We start from the raw sequence: 15,696 nt of genomic DNA, 5'->3' as shown, positions 1-15,696 counted from the left end.
ACATGGCAGCCACATTCCACATGATTACTTTTTTCTACCCCATTGCAAATAGGAAATGGTGTCTCCCAGTCGAGGGTCCCAAGAGAAGAGTCTGAATGAATCAAATTACCTTGTCTTTCCAGGCTACAAATATCATAGGTCACTGGCCAGCTGACGGATGTGTTCCTTGAGAAGGGAGTCATCTTGGCAAAATGGGTTGTAGTCTGGAGTGCTGGTAGCCTTTGGCTCACTGAGTTCAGGTGTGTGGGTTAAAGAGGATTCTGTGAATGAGGTTTCTCTAGTGTAGATACACCATATTAAATTAAATATAGTAAAAATTATACAATTTCCATGATCCAAGCCCTGTTTTCTATCATTCCATTCTTATTCTCTTTCCTTCAGCTATAACTTCCATCCACTTCATGTCAGCTACTCTGTGTATTTAGCTTTGAAGCCAAGGCGATGTGTTTACTGTTTGTAGGTGGACCTGTGTGGAACACATGAATATCCTCTGAGCAATGACAATATGGAGAGAGGTGTTTAGCTGATTTGGAAATATATTGAACGCTTTGCTTGAAACATTCATATGATTTTACGATTTTTTCTTTCCCTTTTGGAGAGACGTTAACCATGTTCTCATAGATCTAGAGATAGGGCTTTTCTCACTTAATACTAAGTTCTAATTTTTCAAGAAATAGATTTTCCCTATCTTTTCTATTCTTTTATATTCTTCACAAAGCGATGCCCCCCAAAAATCTAACCAGTCTGAATTTTCCAAAAAATTAACTGCTGTTAAATGTGGGTATGTTCAATTCATTGAAACTCAAAACTAAAACTTTATTTGGGAATTAAAAAACTCAATCTCAAAACAAAACCATGAGAAACAGGCAAGATATTCTGATGGTGAAAAGAGTCATTGAACCAGAATAATGTTTACCATCTGATGTCTTAGTGTGCCTGAAATACAATATGTGCAGAGAACATCAAGGAAGTTATTAATCCCAAGACTTATAGTTGTCTTGGACCCCTGATGATTTAGTTGTATTTACTAAAGCAAGGTTTCTCAACCTTGGCACCACTATTGACATTTTGGGCCAGATCATTCTTTGTTTAGGGGGTGGTCTTTCCTGTGCATTGTAGAATGTTTAGCAACTTCCCTGGGTTTTACTTACTACATGCTGGTAACACCATGCTCCCCAGCCCCAAAGGATGACCACTAAAAATGTCTTCTGACATTGCCAATGACCCCTATGGGGTAAAATCATCCCTGGCTGAGAGCCATGGAGATAAAGAGTTGAGAAAATAAACGCTACCCCTTTGCATGGGCTGGTTTGTTGACTGAGTATAGATTTGAGTGATCTACTCATGCCTGCTATTTCAATTGCAGTTTCTCTGAGAAAAGGAATCGTATTCTAGAAAATTTGGTTTGAGGGGCCCCTGGGTGGCTCAGTTGGCTAAGCATGCAACTGACTCTTGATCTCAGCTCAGGTTTTGATCTCACAGTTGTGAGTTCAAGCCCCACATTGGGCTCTGCACTGGGCATGAAATCTACTTAAAAAAAAAAAAAAAGAATATTTGGTTTGAATCATTATTTGTTTGAAAGTTTGTGTCTGTCAGTGTGCTTAATTTAAAAATCTTCACTATATCCACACTTGCTTGAAAAATATGGGCCAAATTTGAATATCCTTCCTCTAAAGGGTTACTCTTTCAGATTATTTTCAAGAGTGGAATATATAAGGTGTGACCTTAGAGACTGGGAAGGTTGTCTCCTGATTTAGGAATGCTGTAGAATGCAGGAAATGAAAAGATGCCAGCTAGCTTAAGCTGTTGGATATCAGTCAGATTCTCTTCTCTTCATAATAGCTACTTCAAGAAATCACACAAGTCTATGGGTCCATTCTTACTGCCATTTTTCAAAAGGTTGTTAGTGGCTAATGTTCTTGTGTCTGTAAAATTATTTCTGATTCATCTTCACTCTCCTCTACACTTGGGCACATCAGCAAGGTAGTGCAACCTAGTCTGTGCCAAGGTCACTATTGAAACATCTAGTTGTTCCCTTTCAGCAGTAATAGAAAACGCACCCGAGGAATCAGCTGTAAAATTTAAATATGCTCGTCCAGGTTTTATCATGTACTTTTTAAAACCCACTCTCAGGCAGTGACTCTATGTATCCCACTCTTTTTCCAAGGGGAAGGGGACCCAGGGGGTTGGGAGAGGGAGGTTTATGAGACACTAAGCTTCTGAGTTCTTTTACAAATAAAACCAATAGAGGCCGCGGAGGTTAATGATATCAATAAACTTGATTAAAATTGCTCAATTGTGATTTCATGATTAAAACTACATTAAAGAAATCTTTTAATTTCAAAGGGAGGGTGAACCACTATTACAAGTTGTATAATTATGCCTCGAACAATAAAATTTAAACTATTTTTATTTTTCTAGCTTGTCAATCTGATTATTTTCTTTAAAAACAAACACTAATAGGGGCGCCTGGGTGGCGCAGTCGGTTAAGCGTCCGACTTCAACCAGGTCACGATCTCGCGGTCCGTGAGTTCGAGCCCCGTGTCAGGCTCTGGGCTGATGGCTCAGAGCCTGGAGCCTGTTTCCGATTCTGTGTCTCCCTCTCTCTCTGCCCCTCCCCCGTTCATGCTCTGTCTCTCTCTGTCCCAAAAATAAATAAACGTTGAAAAAAAAAACTTAAAAAAAACAAACACTAATAACTAAAACATGGAGTGCTTTTTCTTAATAGAGTTATAGGAGAGTACTATAGTGTTACTGCTTACAGTGTTATTTAATGTATTGTTACGCTTAGGTAAGATATTATAGCATAAAGGCTGGCCATTTACTAAAAATAAGGCCACTTTATGCATTGAAAATGACATTTTCTGTGGTTGTATTTTAATTTAAATAATTTCTTTTCTAATGTATATTTTCCTGGAATTTCTGTGATCAGCAGTATTTTGAAATACTTTAGCATTATACAATAATCAAGTCTAAGAAAACAGACTGAATGGAGATTGTGCATTGGCTGTTTTCAAGGTAACAAATATTAGATATTTAATACCTCCACCTTAATACCTCCATATAAATGGCCTATAAATAACTCCATGATAATTGAGTTATTTATAAAGAAATTTTAGGTGATTTTGTCAAGAATCTCCTTATCTCCTTACTTTTCTCCAACTCCCAGTTAAAGATAAGTATCACCAAAAATGAAAACATAAAAACTTAGTGTCAACATTGAAGTTGTTTCCAATACCCTCATAATGATACAGCACTGTAAATCAGGAAATTCCTGTTTTATTTCGGGCCATAATTTGTTAGTCATGGCACTGGCACAAGATAGGAGCATTTCCCTAGAGTTCCAAAACGTACTTGTTTTTAAATCTAAAATGAACGTATGCCAACTTTTAGCCTTGAGGGCAACATCTTAAAAAAACATTAATGAATTAGAATTCCTAAAGCAACACCATGATTAGCTTGTAAAGTTAAAGAAAAATTCATTCATAGTAGGATTATGTCATACAGGACAGTTTTATTCAGATATGAAAATGCTCAGAATGTCTCTCTTTAAGCACCTTTTGTTATGTAGAAATTGGAAACAGTAGAGCAAATGAAGTTAATAAGAAATAGAACCCAGGTCTAAGACTGGTATGAACACATCAGTTATTTGATAGGTTTTAGGCCCATGACTATCCCTCCCTTCCTAAAAGTATTTATTGAACACCTACTATGTGCCAGGCACTATTCTTGGAACTTGGAACAAAGCCACAAGTAAGGCAGAGAAAGTTCCTCCCTAATGGAGCATGGTCAGCAGGTCAGTAATAACTTACCAGGTACTAATAGTTATCATGCAGAATATGTAATACCTCGTCAGTTGACAATAATTACACTGGGAAAAATAAAGTGAATGGATAGCGAATGATTGAGTATGAGAAGTGTTTCAGAGAAAGTGCTTACCGACATCTTGTTTCTGGAGTTGACATTTGATCGGGGACCTGAATAAACTGAAGGAGGGTAATGTACGGGGATCATGAGACTTTTCCAGACAGAAGGAAACAAGGGGGGATCAAGGCAGGATCAAGCTGGGCCAGCAAGGACTATGGATCTGGAACTGAGTAAGGTAGAGAGGTAGGCCAGCAAAGATGTATGTGGCTCTATCAGCTTTGGTGGTAGATCACATTTTACTTCTAGCATGATGAGAAGCCACTGGGGACCTTTGAAAGGAATTTAATTTGTTGTTAGAGATCTTTGGTTGCCTGTGGTAAAGGATGTACATGTATCTGTGAACATACCAAAAACCATTGAATCACACACTTTAAATTCATGACTTGTATGTGAATTATATCTCAATAAAATGTAAAAGTAAGAAAATCACAAATTGGTATGTGATGAGTAGACTGAAGGAAATTAAGAAGAAAAGCAGGAAGGGCAGCTGAAAAACAGTTTTGATAGTTGTAATGACTAGTTTTGTGTGTCAACTTGACTGGCCATGGAGTGTCCGGATAATTGGTTAGACAGTATTACATTATTCTTAGGCAGTTTGCATAAGATTGCAGATTTGCAAATGTCAGAGTGATCAGTGTCAGTCTTAGATATTGTTCCCTGATAGCATGATGGAAAAGATGATTAAAGGGATGGATGGTTTGTGATTATTTAACAAGAAAGTAACATTAGAAGCCAGCCTTGTCCACCACAAATGCTCTAAAGAAAAATATTACCGGGTTGGTACCATGGCGAGTTCAGGAGACCAGCAAGAGGTCATGAAATGGCTCATGATGAGTTTTGTTTGACTTAAGCCATTTTTGCTTGTTTTTAAAATTGGAGCCAACATTTGCAGACCCTCAGGTTTCATTTAAAATCCTCATCTCCGGCTTCACAAGGAATGTGGCAATAACAGGCCTGCATGCCCCCAAAGCAACCATTGTGTGGGGGTGTCCTGTGGAAAAGATGGGAATCTCTGCATTCCTTGTTGCCTGATCATTTCCCTGACATGATGCTCATTTTATTCATTTATGGTTTATTCAGTCATTTTACCACCCCTCCCCTTTTAGACATGTCTTAATTCCTGCCAACTGTCTGTTGTGGCCTTGTTGTAGTCAAGATGGAGAAAAGTAGACCAGATAATATCTGTAGGTGAAATCTTAAGTAGTTGAGTAAAAAAGCTCAATTTTAAGGAGCTAAATGTAAATCCATATAAACTTGGAGAGAAGTTTCTACAGTTTGCCTTAGGGCTTTGTACTTGCACTATTTTCATTTTTTTAAAAAAAGGATGGAATAAAAACATGGGGATTATACTTAGTCTTGTTTGTAAATGTTGGAACAATCAGACATAGTTAATGTACTGAATATCAAAATCTGCAATTTAATGTGATCTAGATGGCTGCAAGTCTCCAAAAGGATATTTATCAGGAATAGATTTGGTTTTTTGGGGGAAAAAAATCACAAGAAAGCAGTGGTTTTGTATTATCTGCAAACTTAATCGGAAACTTGCACTTATCTGCAAACTTGCACTTTATGCCTTTATCCATGAAACCTCACTTAATAGAATCCTGTGATTTGCATTTCAGATTCTTTATATCCACCTTAGTTTATGCTAAATTTCACTAGCTTCTTGGTCCATTAAAGTCCACAGGTCATCTTCCTGTGAATTATCTTGTCCCTGTGAACTGGTTGCTGCCAGTGTACATCTCAGTTAGCCAACAGCATCATATAGATGCCACAAGGCAAAGCACCTGTGGCCTGTAATGAGAAGTAAGGTCCATTTATTGGCTACTTACTATATTCCTAGAAACTGCCAATCAATCACCTGTTTCCTCACTAAATCTTCAAAATCACTGTCATTTGCATTTTATAAGAGGATAATTATTAGTGACCCATCAAGTGATGACTTTGATAATTAACCACACCTGGAGTCCTGTTTTGAGTTACATATGCTTCATTTTGAGAAGGAAATTGTCTATAAGGAACAGTGATGGTTGTCATAGAAAGAATGGCTCCCAATAATGTTCATGCTCTAATGCAGTGAACCTACCAATGTCTTGTAAGAGGAGATTAAGCATTGGGTTCCGGGTAGAATTGAGGTTGCTAACCAGTTGCTTTGAGATGAAGAAAGGATCCCGGATTATCTAGGTGGGCCCAGGATAATCCCAAGAGTCCTATTAAGTAGAAGAGAGCAAGAACTAGTCAGATGGTGGTACAATAGAGACTCAGGCTGGTGCTGCTGGTTTCGAACATGGAGGAGAGGGCCTCTGGAAGATGGAAAAGGAAAAGAAATGGATTTTCTCCTAGAGCTTCCGAAAGAAATGCAGCCCTGCCAACACCTTGATTTTTACCACAATGAGACTGATTTTGGACTTCTGACCTCCAGAGCTATAGGGTAATAAACTGGTCTTGTTTTCAGCCACTGATGCGGTGATTTGTTATAGCATTAATGGGAAATCAATATAGTGGTTAAGAGCACAGACTCAGGAATTGAACTGTTTGCTTTGAATCCTCACTCCACCACTTACTGGATGACCTGGGGTAAGTCACACGCTTTTTAGCCTCAGTTTCCTCATGTGTAAAATGGGTACAATAAGACTTCCTAAGCTTTTTTAGTGTGAATTTGACATAGTTTGTGTAAAGGGCCTCAGAATGCTGCCTAGCATATGATAAGAGTTCAGTGGATGTTAACTCGAGAAAATCAGCGATTCAGCGAAGGGCTGGTTGGGATGACATGAGAACTGAAAACTGTCACAGAGGGCCAAGGGGCACTGAGAAAACTGGGGATATTTGAAGAGAAGATGTGAGGTTGGGGGAATGTGTGGAGGGTAGGAGGCAGGAGAACTAAGTAGCTAAGGGGCTCTCTTGGGAGTTAGTTCATATTAAGTAGTCAGATTTAGGATTGGTGTTTTACAATTACAGCGAGGGAGTCTTTGGACTTTTTTTGACAGAGAAATGACTAAAAGAGAATCAGTCTCATAAAGCAAGGAGTCCCTGAGGCTGGAAAAGCAAATACAAGGGCTGATGATCCAGACACATCACCTGTAAAAGTGACTCTCGGAAGGGGGGTAGGAGCAGTTATACTGAAGGACCGTGAATTCCCAGCTAGCTCTTAAGTTTTACTGTGTCGTTTGCCTTCATTAAACGTGCTTTACTGCTTCCCAAAATGTGTTTTGGCATCATTATGATGTGTTTCTTTAAGCAATTACGTATCTGTTTTACTTTGGAATGTAGAACATGGATAATTTGACGACAGAACATTTTTCTTTTGTTCCCCATGTTGGTCTCAGAAGTTCTTAAGCCTCTATTTCAGCATTTTCTTTTCTTGCTTTCAAAAGAGTAAGTATGTTTGAGAACTCCTTCATTTTTGATGTATATTTCATCTGAACACCATGGAAGACCGTACCTTAATGCACGGTGCAGTGTGACAGCCTGTCACTGCTTCTGTGTAGTTCATTGTCACCCGGGGTTGATGAAGCATTTCAGTGACCACCCTTTTACCAGAGCACAGCCCTCTGCTTGCCCTTCCCCTGCTTGCCAGTGCTTGGTTCTGCCTCTCGGTATGGTCTTTGCTCCTCCTCTGCCAAGCAGTGCTGGAGAAAACTACGCCAGCAGCTTGGTGGTTTATCATCTATAATCCCCTGGGCCCTCAGTGTCACTTGGCCATTCCTTTTAAGCATTCCTAGCTGGTTCTTATTCCCATCTCCACTCCACATGTGACAAAACCTTATTACTCTCCTCATCCCCCAATCCTTTGCTATCTATCAGCACATGACTGAGGCTTTCTCTTGGCAGACAGGTAAGAACCGAAGGAAAACGTACTGCTTACTTTCCTCAAATAAGTACCGAAGTTGGATCTGTAGGTTTACCTACATATTGTAATCATAACATGTAGGTATTAGTAACACAGCTTACATTTCTTCACTAAGCCATAAAATAGAGGATGAAGTCTCTAAAATAATAATAAAACTAGTGCCCCTGACGAAAATTGCAACCACACCACTTTCTTAATGGAAACTATATAATTAAAATGCACACTTGGATATATTGTAGTCACTTTGCTGCTTGGGAATTGCTTTCGAATACTTGCGATTGATCACAATTAGTACATCACCAGAATGGAATGTGAGTACTTTTGGAGGTGGTGCATTGGTGAGCTCCACGGTCCCTACGTGACTTGTGCTCAGACTTTCCTTATTTTGTTACTTGCCAGAAAACTTATGTCTACAAAGACTCAAATCACCTGAGTGATTCACTTAGCATGTGGATTCTGATTGAGTGGGTCCAGGGTGGAGCTAGAGTCTGCATGTCTCACAGGCTCCCAATTGATGGTGCTGGTGTGTGGACCCCGTGTTGAGTGGCCAGAGGCTAGGTCGGCTGTTGTCTAGCGTGTGCATCAGCATCACCTGTGTGGTGACCGTGTGCTCCCTCTAGAGATTCTGACGTGGCTGGCTAGGGACTGTTATTCTAACGTAGAGATTTAGTTCAGTTTCTCTGCCTCAAACAGTGGATACAACCTCTTGATGGCTGGCATATACTTTCTAACTTTTGACACTGTCAATGCCAGGGAAAGAGGAGACAGGGGCTTTGGTACCATATCATAAATGGAAAAGGAGTTGAGGTCACCAAGTCTCTTGGCCTTCCGATAAATTGATCCACACCGTCATGTTCCCAGGTTCAGAGGAATTGGATAATGTGCTCTCTTTTTTAATAAAAAAAAAAATCTTGCTCAGAGTAGGCCTAGAAACTTACTGGGAGTAACAGGGCACAGGTGAGCACACGAGGAGCACTTGGCTCATTGATGAGGGAACATTCTCAGGTGATGTCATTCTAGCTAGGTTTTGTTTATGGGTGTTGACTATATGGCCCTTGTTGTCTGTACGGCTATAGCCCTGAGCACAGACCGTTTTACTCTTTTTCAGAATTAGGATCTTGATCTTATTCAGGGCTTCTGTAATAAATCTCTTTGTCTTTATGTAAAGAATCCATTTTTATTGATGACACTTTTGACCCTCTATACTTTTGCAGAAGTGGGTCTAACTGGTTTGACATTATGAATAGACATTCTCCATTTGTTGTCACATTAAGGTTTCTTGATACAAAGTATTCCCTCTAGAAGTTGGAAGTCTTGAAAGTATATCATTAAAGATATATTTCAAAGAAATGTATGAAAGATACGTTTTTTTAAGTTCCTCCAAGTGAAAATGAAAATGACTTTGGTCAGTGTAAGAGCCTAGGGAGGTATAGTATAGACTTTAATGAGGATTGAGACTTTTGTGTAACAAAATGGTTGAAGCTCTAAGACAAAAATGTGGACCATAATGCCATTTATGTAAATGAGATACATAAGTGAATCAACACTTTAAAGGACATTTACATTTTTAAAAAAAATTTTTTTTTTTCAACGTTTATTTATTTTTGGGACAGAGAGAGACAGAGCATGAACGGGGGAGGGGCAGAGAGAGAGGGAGACACAGAATCAGAAACAGGCTCCAGGCTCTGAGCCATCAGCCCAGAGCCCGACGCGGGGCTCGAACTCACAGACGGTGAGATCGTGACCTGGCTGAAGTGGGACGCTTAACCGACTGCGCCACCCAGGCGCCCCAAGGACATTTACATTTTTAAGCACGTTAGAGAAGACACTCCTTCAAAAAATTTATGGAGGTGAAATTTACATAACAAATACGGCCATTTCAAGGTGGACAATTCAGTGGCATATGGTATATTCACTGTGTTGTGCAGTCACCAAACATTTCCATCCCTCCCCAGTGAAACCTCTTACCTATTAGGTCACTTCCTATTTCATACTGTCCCTTGCCAAACTCCTCTGTCAACAACCAATCTGCATTCTTTCTCTTAAGGATCTATCTATTCGAGATATTTCATATAAATGGAATATGTAAATGTGTGTGTTTAGCTTTTACTTAGCATAATGTTTTGGTGGTCCATCCATGCTGTAAAATGTATCAGTTCTTCATTTTTTTTAAATGGGTAACTAATATGCCTTTGTGTGAATATATCACAGTTTGTTTATCCATTGCTGTAAATGTACATTTTAGCTCTTTCTACCTTTTGACTATTGTGAATAGTACTGCTATTAATGTGCATGTGCATGTACTTGTTTGGGAAACTCTTTAATTCTTGAGGGTATATTCTTTCTTTCTTTTCTTTTTTTTTTAAATCTTTTAAACTTTTTTTTTTTTTTTAGAGAGAATCCCAAGCAGGTTCCACGGTCAGCACAGAGTCTGACTTGGGCCTTGATCCCATGACCCTGGGATCATGATCTGAGCTGAAATCAAGACTCAGATGTTCAGTTGACCAAGCCAGAAAGCACCTTTTAGCGAAGAGGAGTGGGAGTGAATGGGGGCTTGGGACGAAGAGAAAAAAGTACTGAGAGAGCCCTTATATTGACGGATAGCAGCTTGCTAAAATATATTCATTCAACTCTGGTCCCCTGATACTCTCCTCAACTCCCATCCCTGATAAGAAAGCAAAGTAATCTGCTGAAGTGACATGAGTCTGTGTTACTGGATAAGTGCTTTGAGAAGGAAAGTGGGGTGAAAGGCTCTGAAAGAGTTCATGTCGCCAAAGACCCATGTTACCTCTGCGTCTAGTGTGAGAATATTCATTTTGGCCTCACGTTATCCTTCTTGTGACTCTTCAGGATGTATAATGGAGACAGAGAGGAGTTAAGATTCCATAGAAATGTATAATATATGATTGTGTTCAAGTACCGTAGCCATCTTCTAATGTGGTCCCGATGATTCTCTCCCTTGTACCTATACATTGTACCTAATTAGGTGTTCTAGCCGAGACCTCCAGGTAGTGTGCTGAAGTGCTGCCTGGCATCCTCTTGCTGATCATAAGTAAAATGTGGGACAGCAGATAACATGATAAACAAGAGGGGCACAGGAATTGCTGGTTTTGAAAATTGTCAGCCTCTTTAGTCAGTAAAGGAGGCTAACATTGAGAAATGGCTTTCAGGCCAACATCAAATTAAGTGCACACTAGCAGGAAGACAGGGTCTGAAGATGAAGCTGAGCGTGTGGCTGTAAAATCCTTGAAGATCTTGGAAAGATCCAAAGAAGTGCCTCGGAAGTCCATCCAAATGACAGGGCTTCTAAGAAGCATAAAGGTGATGTCCCTCTGTCATCTCAGTGGACTAAGAGGAGGGCTGCTGTTCCCCCTTGAAGGGATTTGTGGGTGCGGCTTTTATCTAATGAAAGTAAGGGCCAATAGGATTCATAAAAGATGGTATTGAGGGAATTCTATTTAGAAGCTGTAAACATAGACTGAAAAGGACAGAAGGTTACAAAATTAGTCCCCCAAACTTTTTTAGGCAGAAAGCAGACTGAGAAAGCTACATACCTGCAGACACAAAGTACTTTTTAAGGAAGCAAATGATGACTTTAAGGGGGAATCAAGAATCCGGAGGATGAAGCAAAAACCATGACGAATTCACTGGCCTTGAAGACTAATGAAAGACCTACCAATCTATGCCTTGCAGGATTTCAGAGTTCCTGAGGTGTAGTGACTCCTGTGTGCCCTCATTTCTCCACATTTGAGCTGGAATATATCTAGAGGTTACCCTACACCACTGTGTTGGGTATGTGGGGACAAGTAACTTGTTGCTTTAGCTCACTGGTATTTGTGTTGAGAGGAACTGTATTCGAGGGCTGTCCTTAAGGATATCCACCTGAGGAGCCTCATGTAAAGCCAGAATTGGTTTAGATGAAATTATGAACTTGGAGCTCACCTTGTATAGGGGTGAACATTTCTAGGGCTTTGGGAAGGGATTAGTGTATTTTGCATATGGGAAGGACATGAACCATTAGGGCTCACGAGTGAACTGTGGTAACTGGTCCCCACTGATCCCGCCTCCTGCCATTTATGTTCTTGCGTAGTCCTCCCTGCATTGAATGGGGCCGACCTAGTCCATCAGCAGGATACTGAGGAAATATTGTGTGACTTGAAAAGATAGGCCACGAGACCCTGCAGCCTCTATCTTGCTTTCCTTTGGATCATTCACTCTGTCAGGCAGCCGATGGAGATGTCCATTTGATCCAGAACTGAGGCTTCCTGCCGACAACCAGCCCCAACTTGCCACCTACAAGTGCACCTCTTTGGAAGCGGCTCCTTCAAGCCACAGGAAGGTCTTCAGGTGACTGCAGTCTGGCCTGATGTCTACAGCCTGCTCAGGGACCTCCATGCCAGAACAATCCAACTTGGGTCACTCCTGAATTCCTGACCTTCAGAAACTGTATCAGTCTGTATTGTTTTAAGCTGCTAAGTTTTGGGATAACTAGCTATGTAGCAGTAGATAATCAGTAGAGGTACTGCACTGCGCTACTATAAACCTGGGAATATTGGTAAATTTTTATGGAGTCCTCATCTTGCTTCAGGTGTTAGCAGGTACTGTTCCTGACTCCTTAATCTCTCTCTAATTTACCCTGTTATGATTGCCCTTATAACTGATTCAAGGCAAAGGGATGGAGAGGCTCTGGGGAAGAATGTGAAAATCTTGAGCCATCCCACCTTGTCTGTTTATAGTGTCTGCTTTTATTCCTACCTTAGAAGAACAACACTGAAAGAGGCTATTGCAGATCATCCGGGATCCTCATTTTGTTTTGTTTTTGTGAAGCCACTTTCCGTCCTCAACGTGTGAGAATTGCAGATGCTTAGTGGTGGCTTTTGCCATGAAGTCTTTTCTGCAAGTTGGGCTATGCAATACTCGTGTGAAGGGTTGAGCTGGGGAGGGCCGGGCTTCTCTCCGCTGGCACAGAGGTGTGTGCCCTTGGGAATGGGGTTTGGATCCAGAAACTGCTCATTTCACAGAGGCGGACAATAGGGCCAGAAAGGCTGATACATTAATAATGTTAGAAATGTTATTTCTAAAGTTAGTGGCAGAGCTACTGGTCTCTGTCCTGGCTAACAGTCCAATGAGATGTTTTCACGTTTGTCCTTTGTTTTTACTTTATCTTTGCTAGTTTCCAGGGTAAATGATTCCATTAATGAAGACTAAACGCTTCCCTTTTAATATGTTGAGTGGGGTGTGGCTTCTCGATGGTTCAACAGACATTAAAATTTCATTTGATAATTCTGTATCTTCCCTGAGGGAACTCTCTGCCTAGGTCCTTTGAAATTGCAAAAAATAAATTACCCGTGGGCTCAAGTCCAGTAAGCTGGATTTAGGTTACAATTGTGATCTTAATACAACCTGTTCCTGCTGCATAGGCCATGTGCAGCCTCGTTTGTAAAGTCAACTTGAGTGGCATTGAACTATTTAAGAGAAACTCTGCTTTTTCATGTAAAGGCTTTATTTAAAACTAGAATTTAATCATATTCTATTTTTCCCTTCATCTCTAATTAACTATAATCACTTTGATTTTAAGTGGTTTCTTTCTAAATAATTGGGTGGGTTTTGAGGCATATGTAGTTTTGTTCTTAGCAATCTGTATATATATTTGTCAACTGGATGACTGCTATTATGTTTTTAGAAAACACATGAAGGACTATTTTGGCAGTCAGTGCAATCGGCTTACTTTCTGTACTTGCTTTCTGTTTAACTGTGTCATAATGTTTTATAACATTTTAAACATTCAACCAAATTGAGTTTGTGGGAAGACTTCGTGTGTGTGTGTGTGTGTGTGTGTGTGTGTGTGTGTGTGTGTGTATGTGTTGGGAAGACTTCTAATGGTTTTTTTCTTCCTCTTTTGAAACGTACTTTTCTTCCTGTGGGATTTGGAGTACTGAAACACCAAACCATTCGTTCTTGTCTGCTTCTCTGAAGGCCAGTTTTAGAACCGTTAATTTGAATCATTGGGTAATGAGATTGTATGGGTTTTTTTAATTATGCGAGCTTAACAAAATGATCACTGTTGCTCCTTCCGGAATATTGCCAATATGTGATTTCCCCCTTTTGTTTTTTTCCACCAAGTCAGATTTATCATCTTCCATTGAGCCGTTCAACTTTGGACTTATAAATTCTTTTGCTCTTTGACCTCTTACTTAAAGTGAGCATGGATTTTAGCTTTCAGCCAGGTAGTTCACGCTGCCTTTTACTGATAGTGCACTAGAATAACCTCCCTCCCCCCACACACAAATATTTTGTTTTGAATGTCTCTTAGTCCCTAGTAGTTGGTGTGGCTTTTCTCTTGCTGTGCATTTGCTCACCTTTTCCCTAAATCCCCTCACTCTCCAGGAATCCATGCTGCTAAAATTAGCTTCTTCCTCCTTGCTTCTGTATCTTTCCTTCCCACTTTGCTAGGCCATCCTGCCTTTTCTTGTAGGGATTGGCTTCTCAGCATGGGAAAAGAGTAATTGTCTTTTTCCAAGCGGCAGGCTATCTTCTGGTTCCTCAGAGCCAGCTGTTAGGGAGGTGAGGTTTCAGGGAGGCCCTCTTAAACTACAGATGTGGTGTGAGAGCACTGGCATGTGCACGTGGACAAATGTGTGTTGGCATGCTAGAAGGCTGTTCTCTTCCTTGAGAGTCCTAACCAAGAGAAGGTAGAGTCCCCACGCGATCTTCCCAAGCTCAACCTCATAAAGGAGAAGAGGGAAACTCCAGCTAATTCTGCCCACCAAATGTGTATCTGTAGTAGTCCATGTTTGGGCAGCAGTTTACATGAATGGAAAGCATTGGTTTGTGAAAGGAGGATTTTGGTTTGTGAAATTAGGCAGGAGGGCAACCTAGATTTCCTTTTTTTTTTTTTTTTTTTTTTTTTTTTTGGCGGCAGTTCCTGAAGCAGGTGCAGGGCGTGTGTGAATAATGTACCACACCTAAACTATGAGATTTAGCCAATGAACGTTAGGCTTTTCCTGGGTCCTGTAGTATGGTTTCCCTGTCTGTCAAGAGCCAGCTCAGCAACCAAACCCAGATTCCAGGTGTGGTATTCCACGGTCGTTCTGTAATTTGTAATCATAGAAACAGAATGTTCCTCCTCTTATTTCTTCCCTGCCAACAGTTTCTGGGTGGGTGACTGTCAGTAGCTGGAGTTATTTTTAAAGAGGAGAGGTGAGGCTTGTCGTGCAAAGCTGGGAAGAGGGCGTTTGTTTGCAGAGCAGAGCTGACATCAAAGTGTAGATTACTGCTCAGTGGCTAGGCACTTGTCCTGTAACAGGTAATGTTTAACGTGCCGGTCACAAAGATCACAGAACAGCGTATGCCCAGGCATAAGCTAGTGCTACCGTGAATGCTCTGGAAGACTGAAAGGCTATACATGCCCATGTAATTAAAAAAAAATGTATGCACTAGTCTTGCTGCCTCATTTTTTGCTGGCTGTAATTGGACTTTGAAGCTTAGAAGTTCTATCATAAAATCGTGTACCCTTTGTTTGAGAGAGAGATCGGCTAAGCAATCACTTTCCACTTCTTTTCACAGGATAATATAAACGTTTTTTTGAAAGCTTGTGAACAGATTGGATTGAAAGAAGCCCAGCTTTTCCATCCTGGGGATCTACAGGATTTATCAAACCGAGTCACTGTCAGGTAAGTTTCACTGGTTTGTTATATGTTTTTTAAGCTTAGGGCTTGTGGCTCAAGTGCAAAGAATTTCTGAGATTTTATGATGACTGAAAAATTGTTCCTCTGTCTTCCTCTGCTCTCATTCCAAAACAGATTATTTAAAAAATAGCTGAGGCACTGTGAATCGAAGCTGTCTGTAATTGAGATCATGGCATGTTGTTATTTTAAATCTCTCTACTAACTGAAATGGTAGTTTATATTTTAATGCTT

The 15,696-nt window shown here is 40.4% G+C and overlaps 1 protein-coding gene across 20 annotated transcripts in view; it reads left to right on the top strand.

Moving 5' to 3' along the window:
- Positions 1-15,696, top strand: part of LMO7 (LIM domain 7) — a 198,447-nt gene that overhangs the window by 88,873 nt on the left and 93,878 nt on the right. For 18 of the 20 annotated variants that reach the window (XM_086710178.1, XM_086710175.1, XM_086710247.1 and 15 more), the window contains one exon: positions 15,344-15,450. In XM_086710178.1, the coding sequence (XP_086566304.1) occupies positions 15,344-15,450 (107 nt within the window). Of the gene's footprint in view, positions 1-14,748; positions 14,848-15,343; positions 15,451-15,696 lie in introns of those variants that run through there. The other 2 variants (XM_086710236.1, XM_086710194.1) reach the window with 1 other exon arrangement.

This window comes from Puma concolor, chromosome A1 (assembly GCF_028749965.1).
Source record: "Puma concolor isolate L17-30 chromosome A1, mPumCon1.1.hap2, whole genome shotgun sequence".
In the NCBI taxonomy this organism is placed as follows: Eukaryota; Metazoa; Chordata; class Mammalia; order Carnivora; family Felidae; genus Puma; species Puma concolor.
The sequence above is the reverse complement of the archived record's forward strand: the minus strand, read 5'-3'. Positions and strand labels throughout refer to the sequence as shown.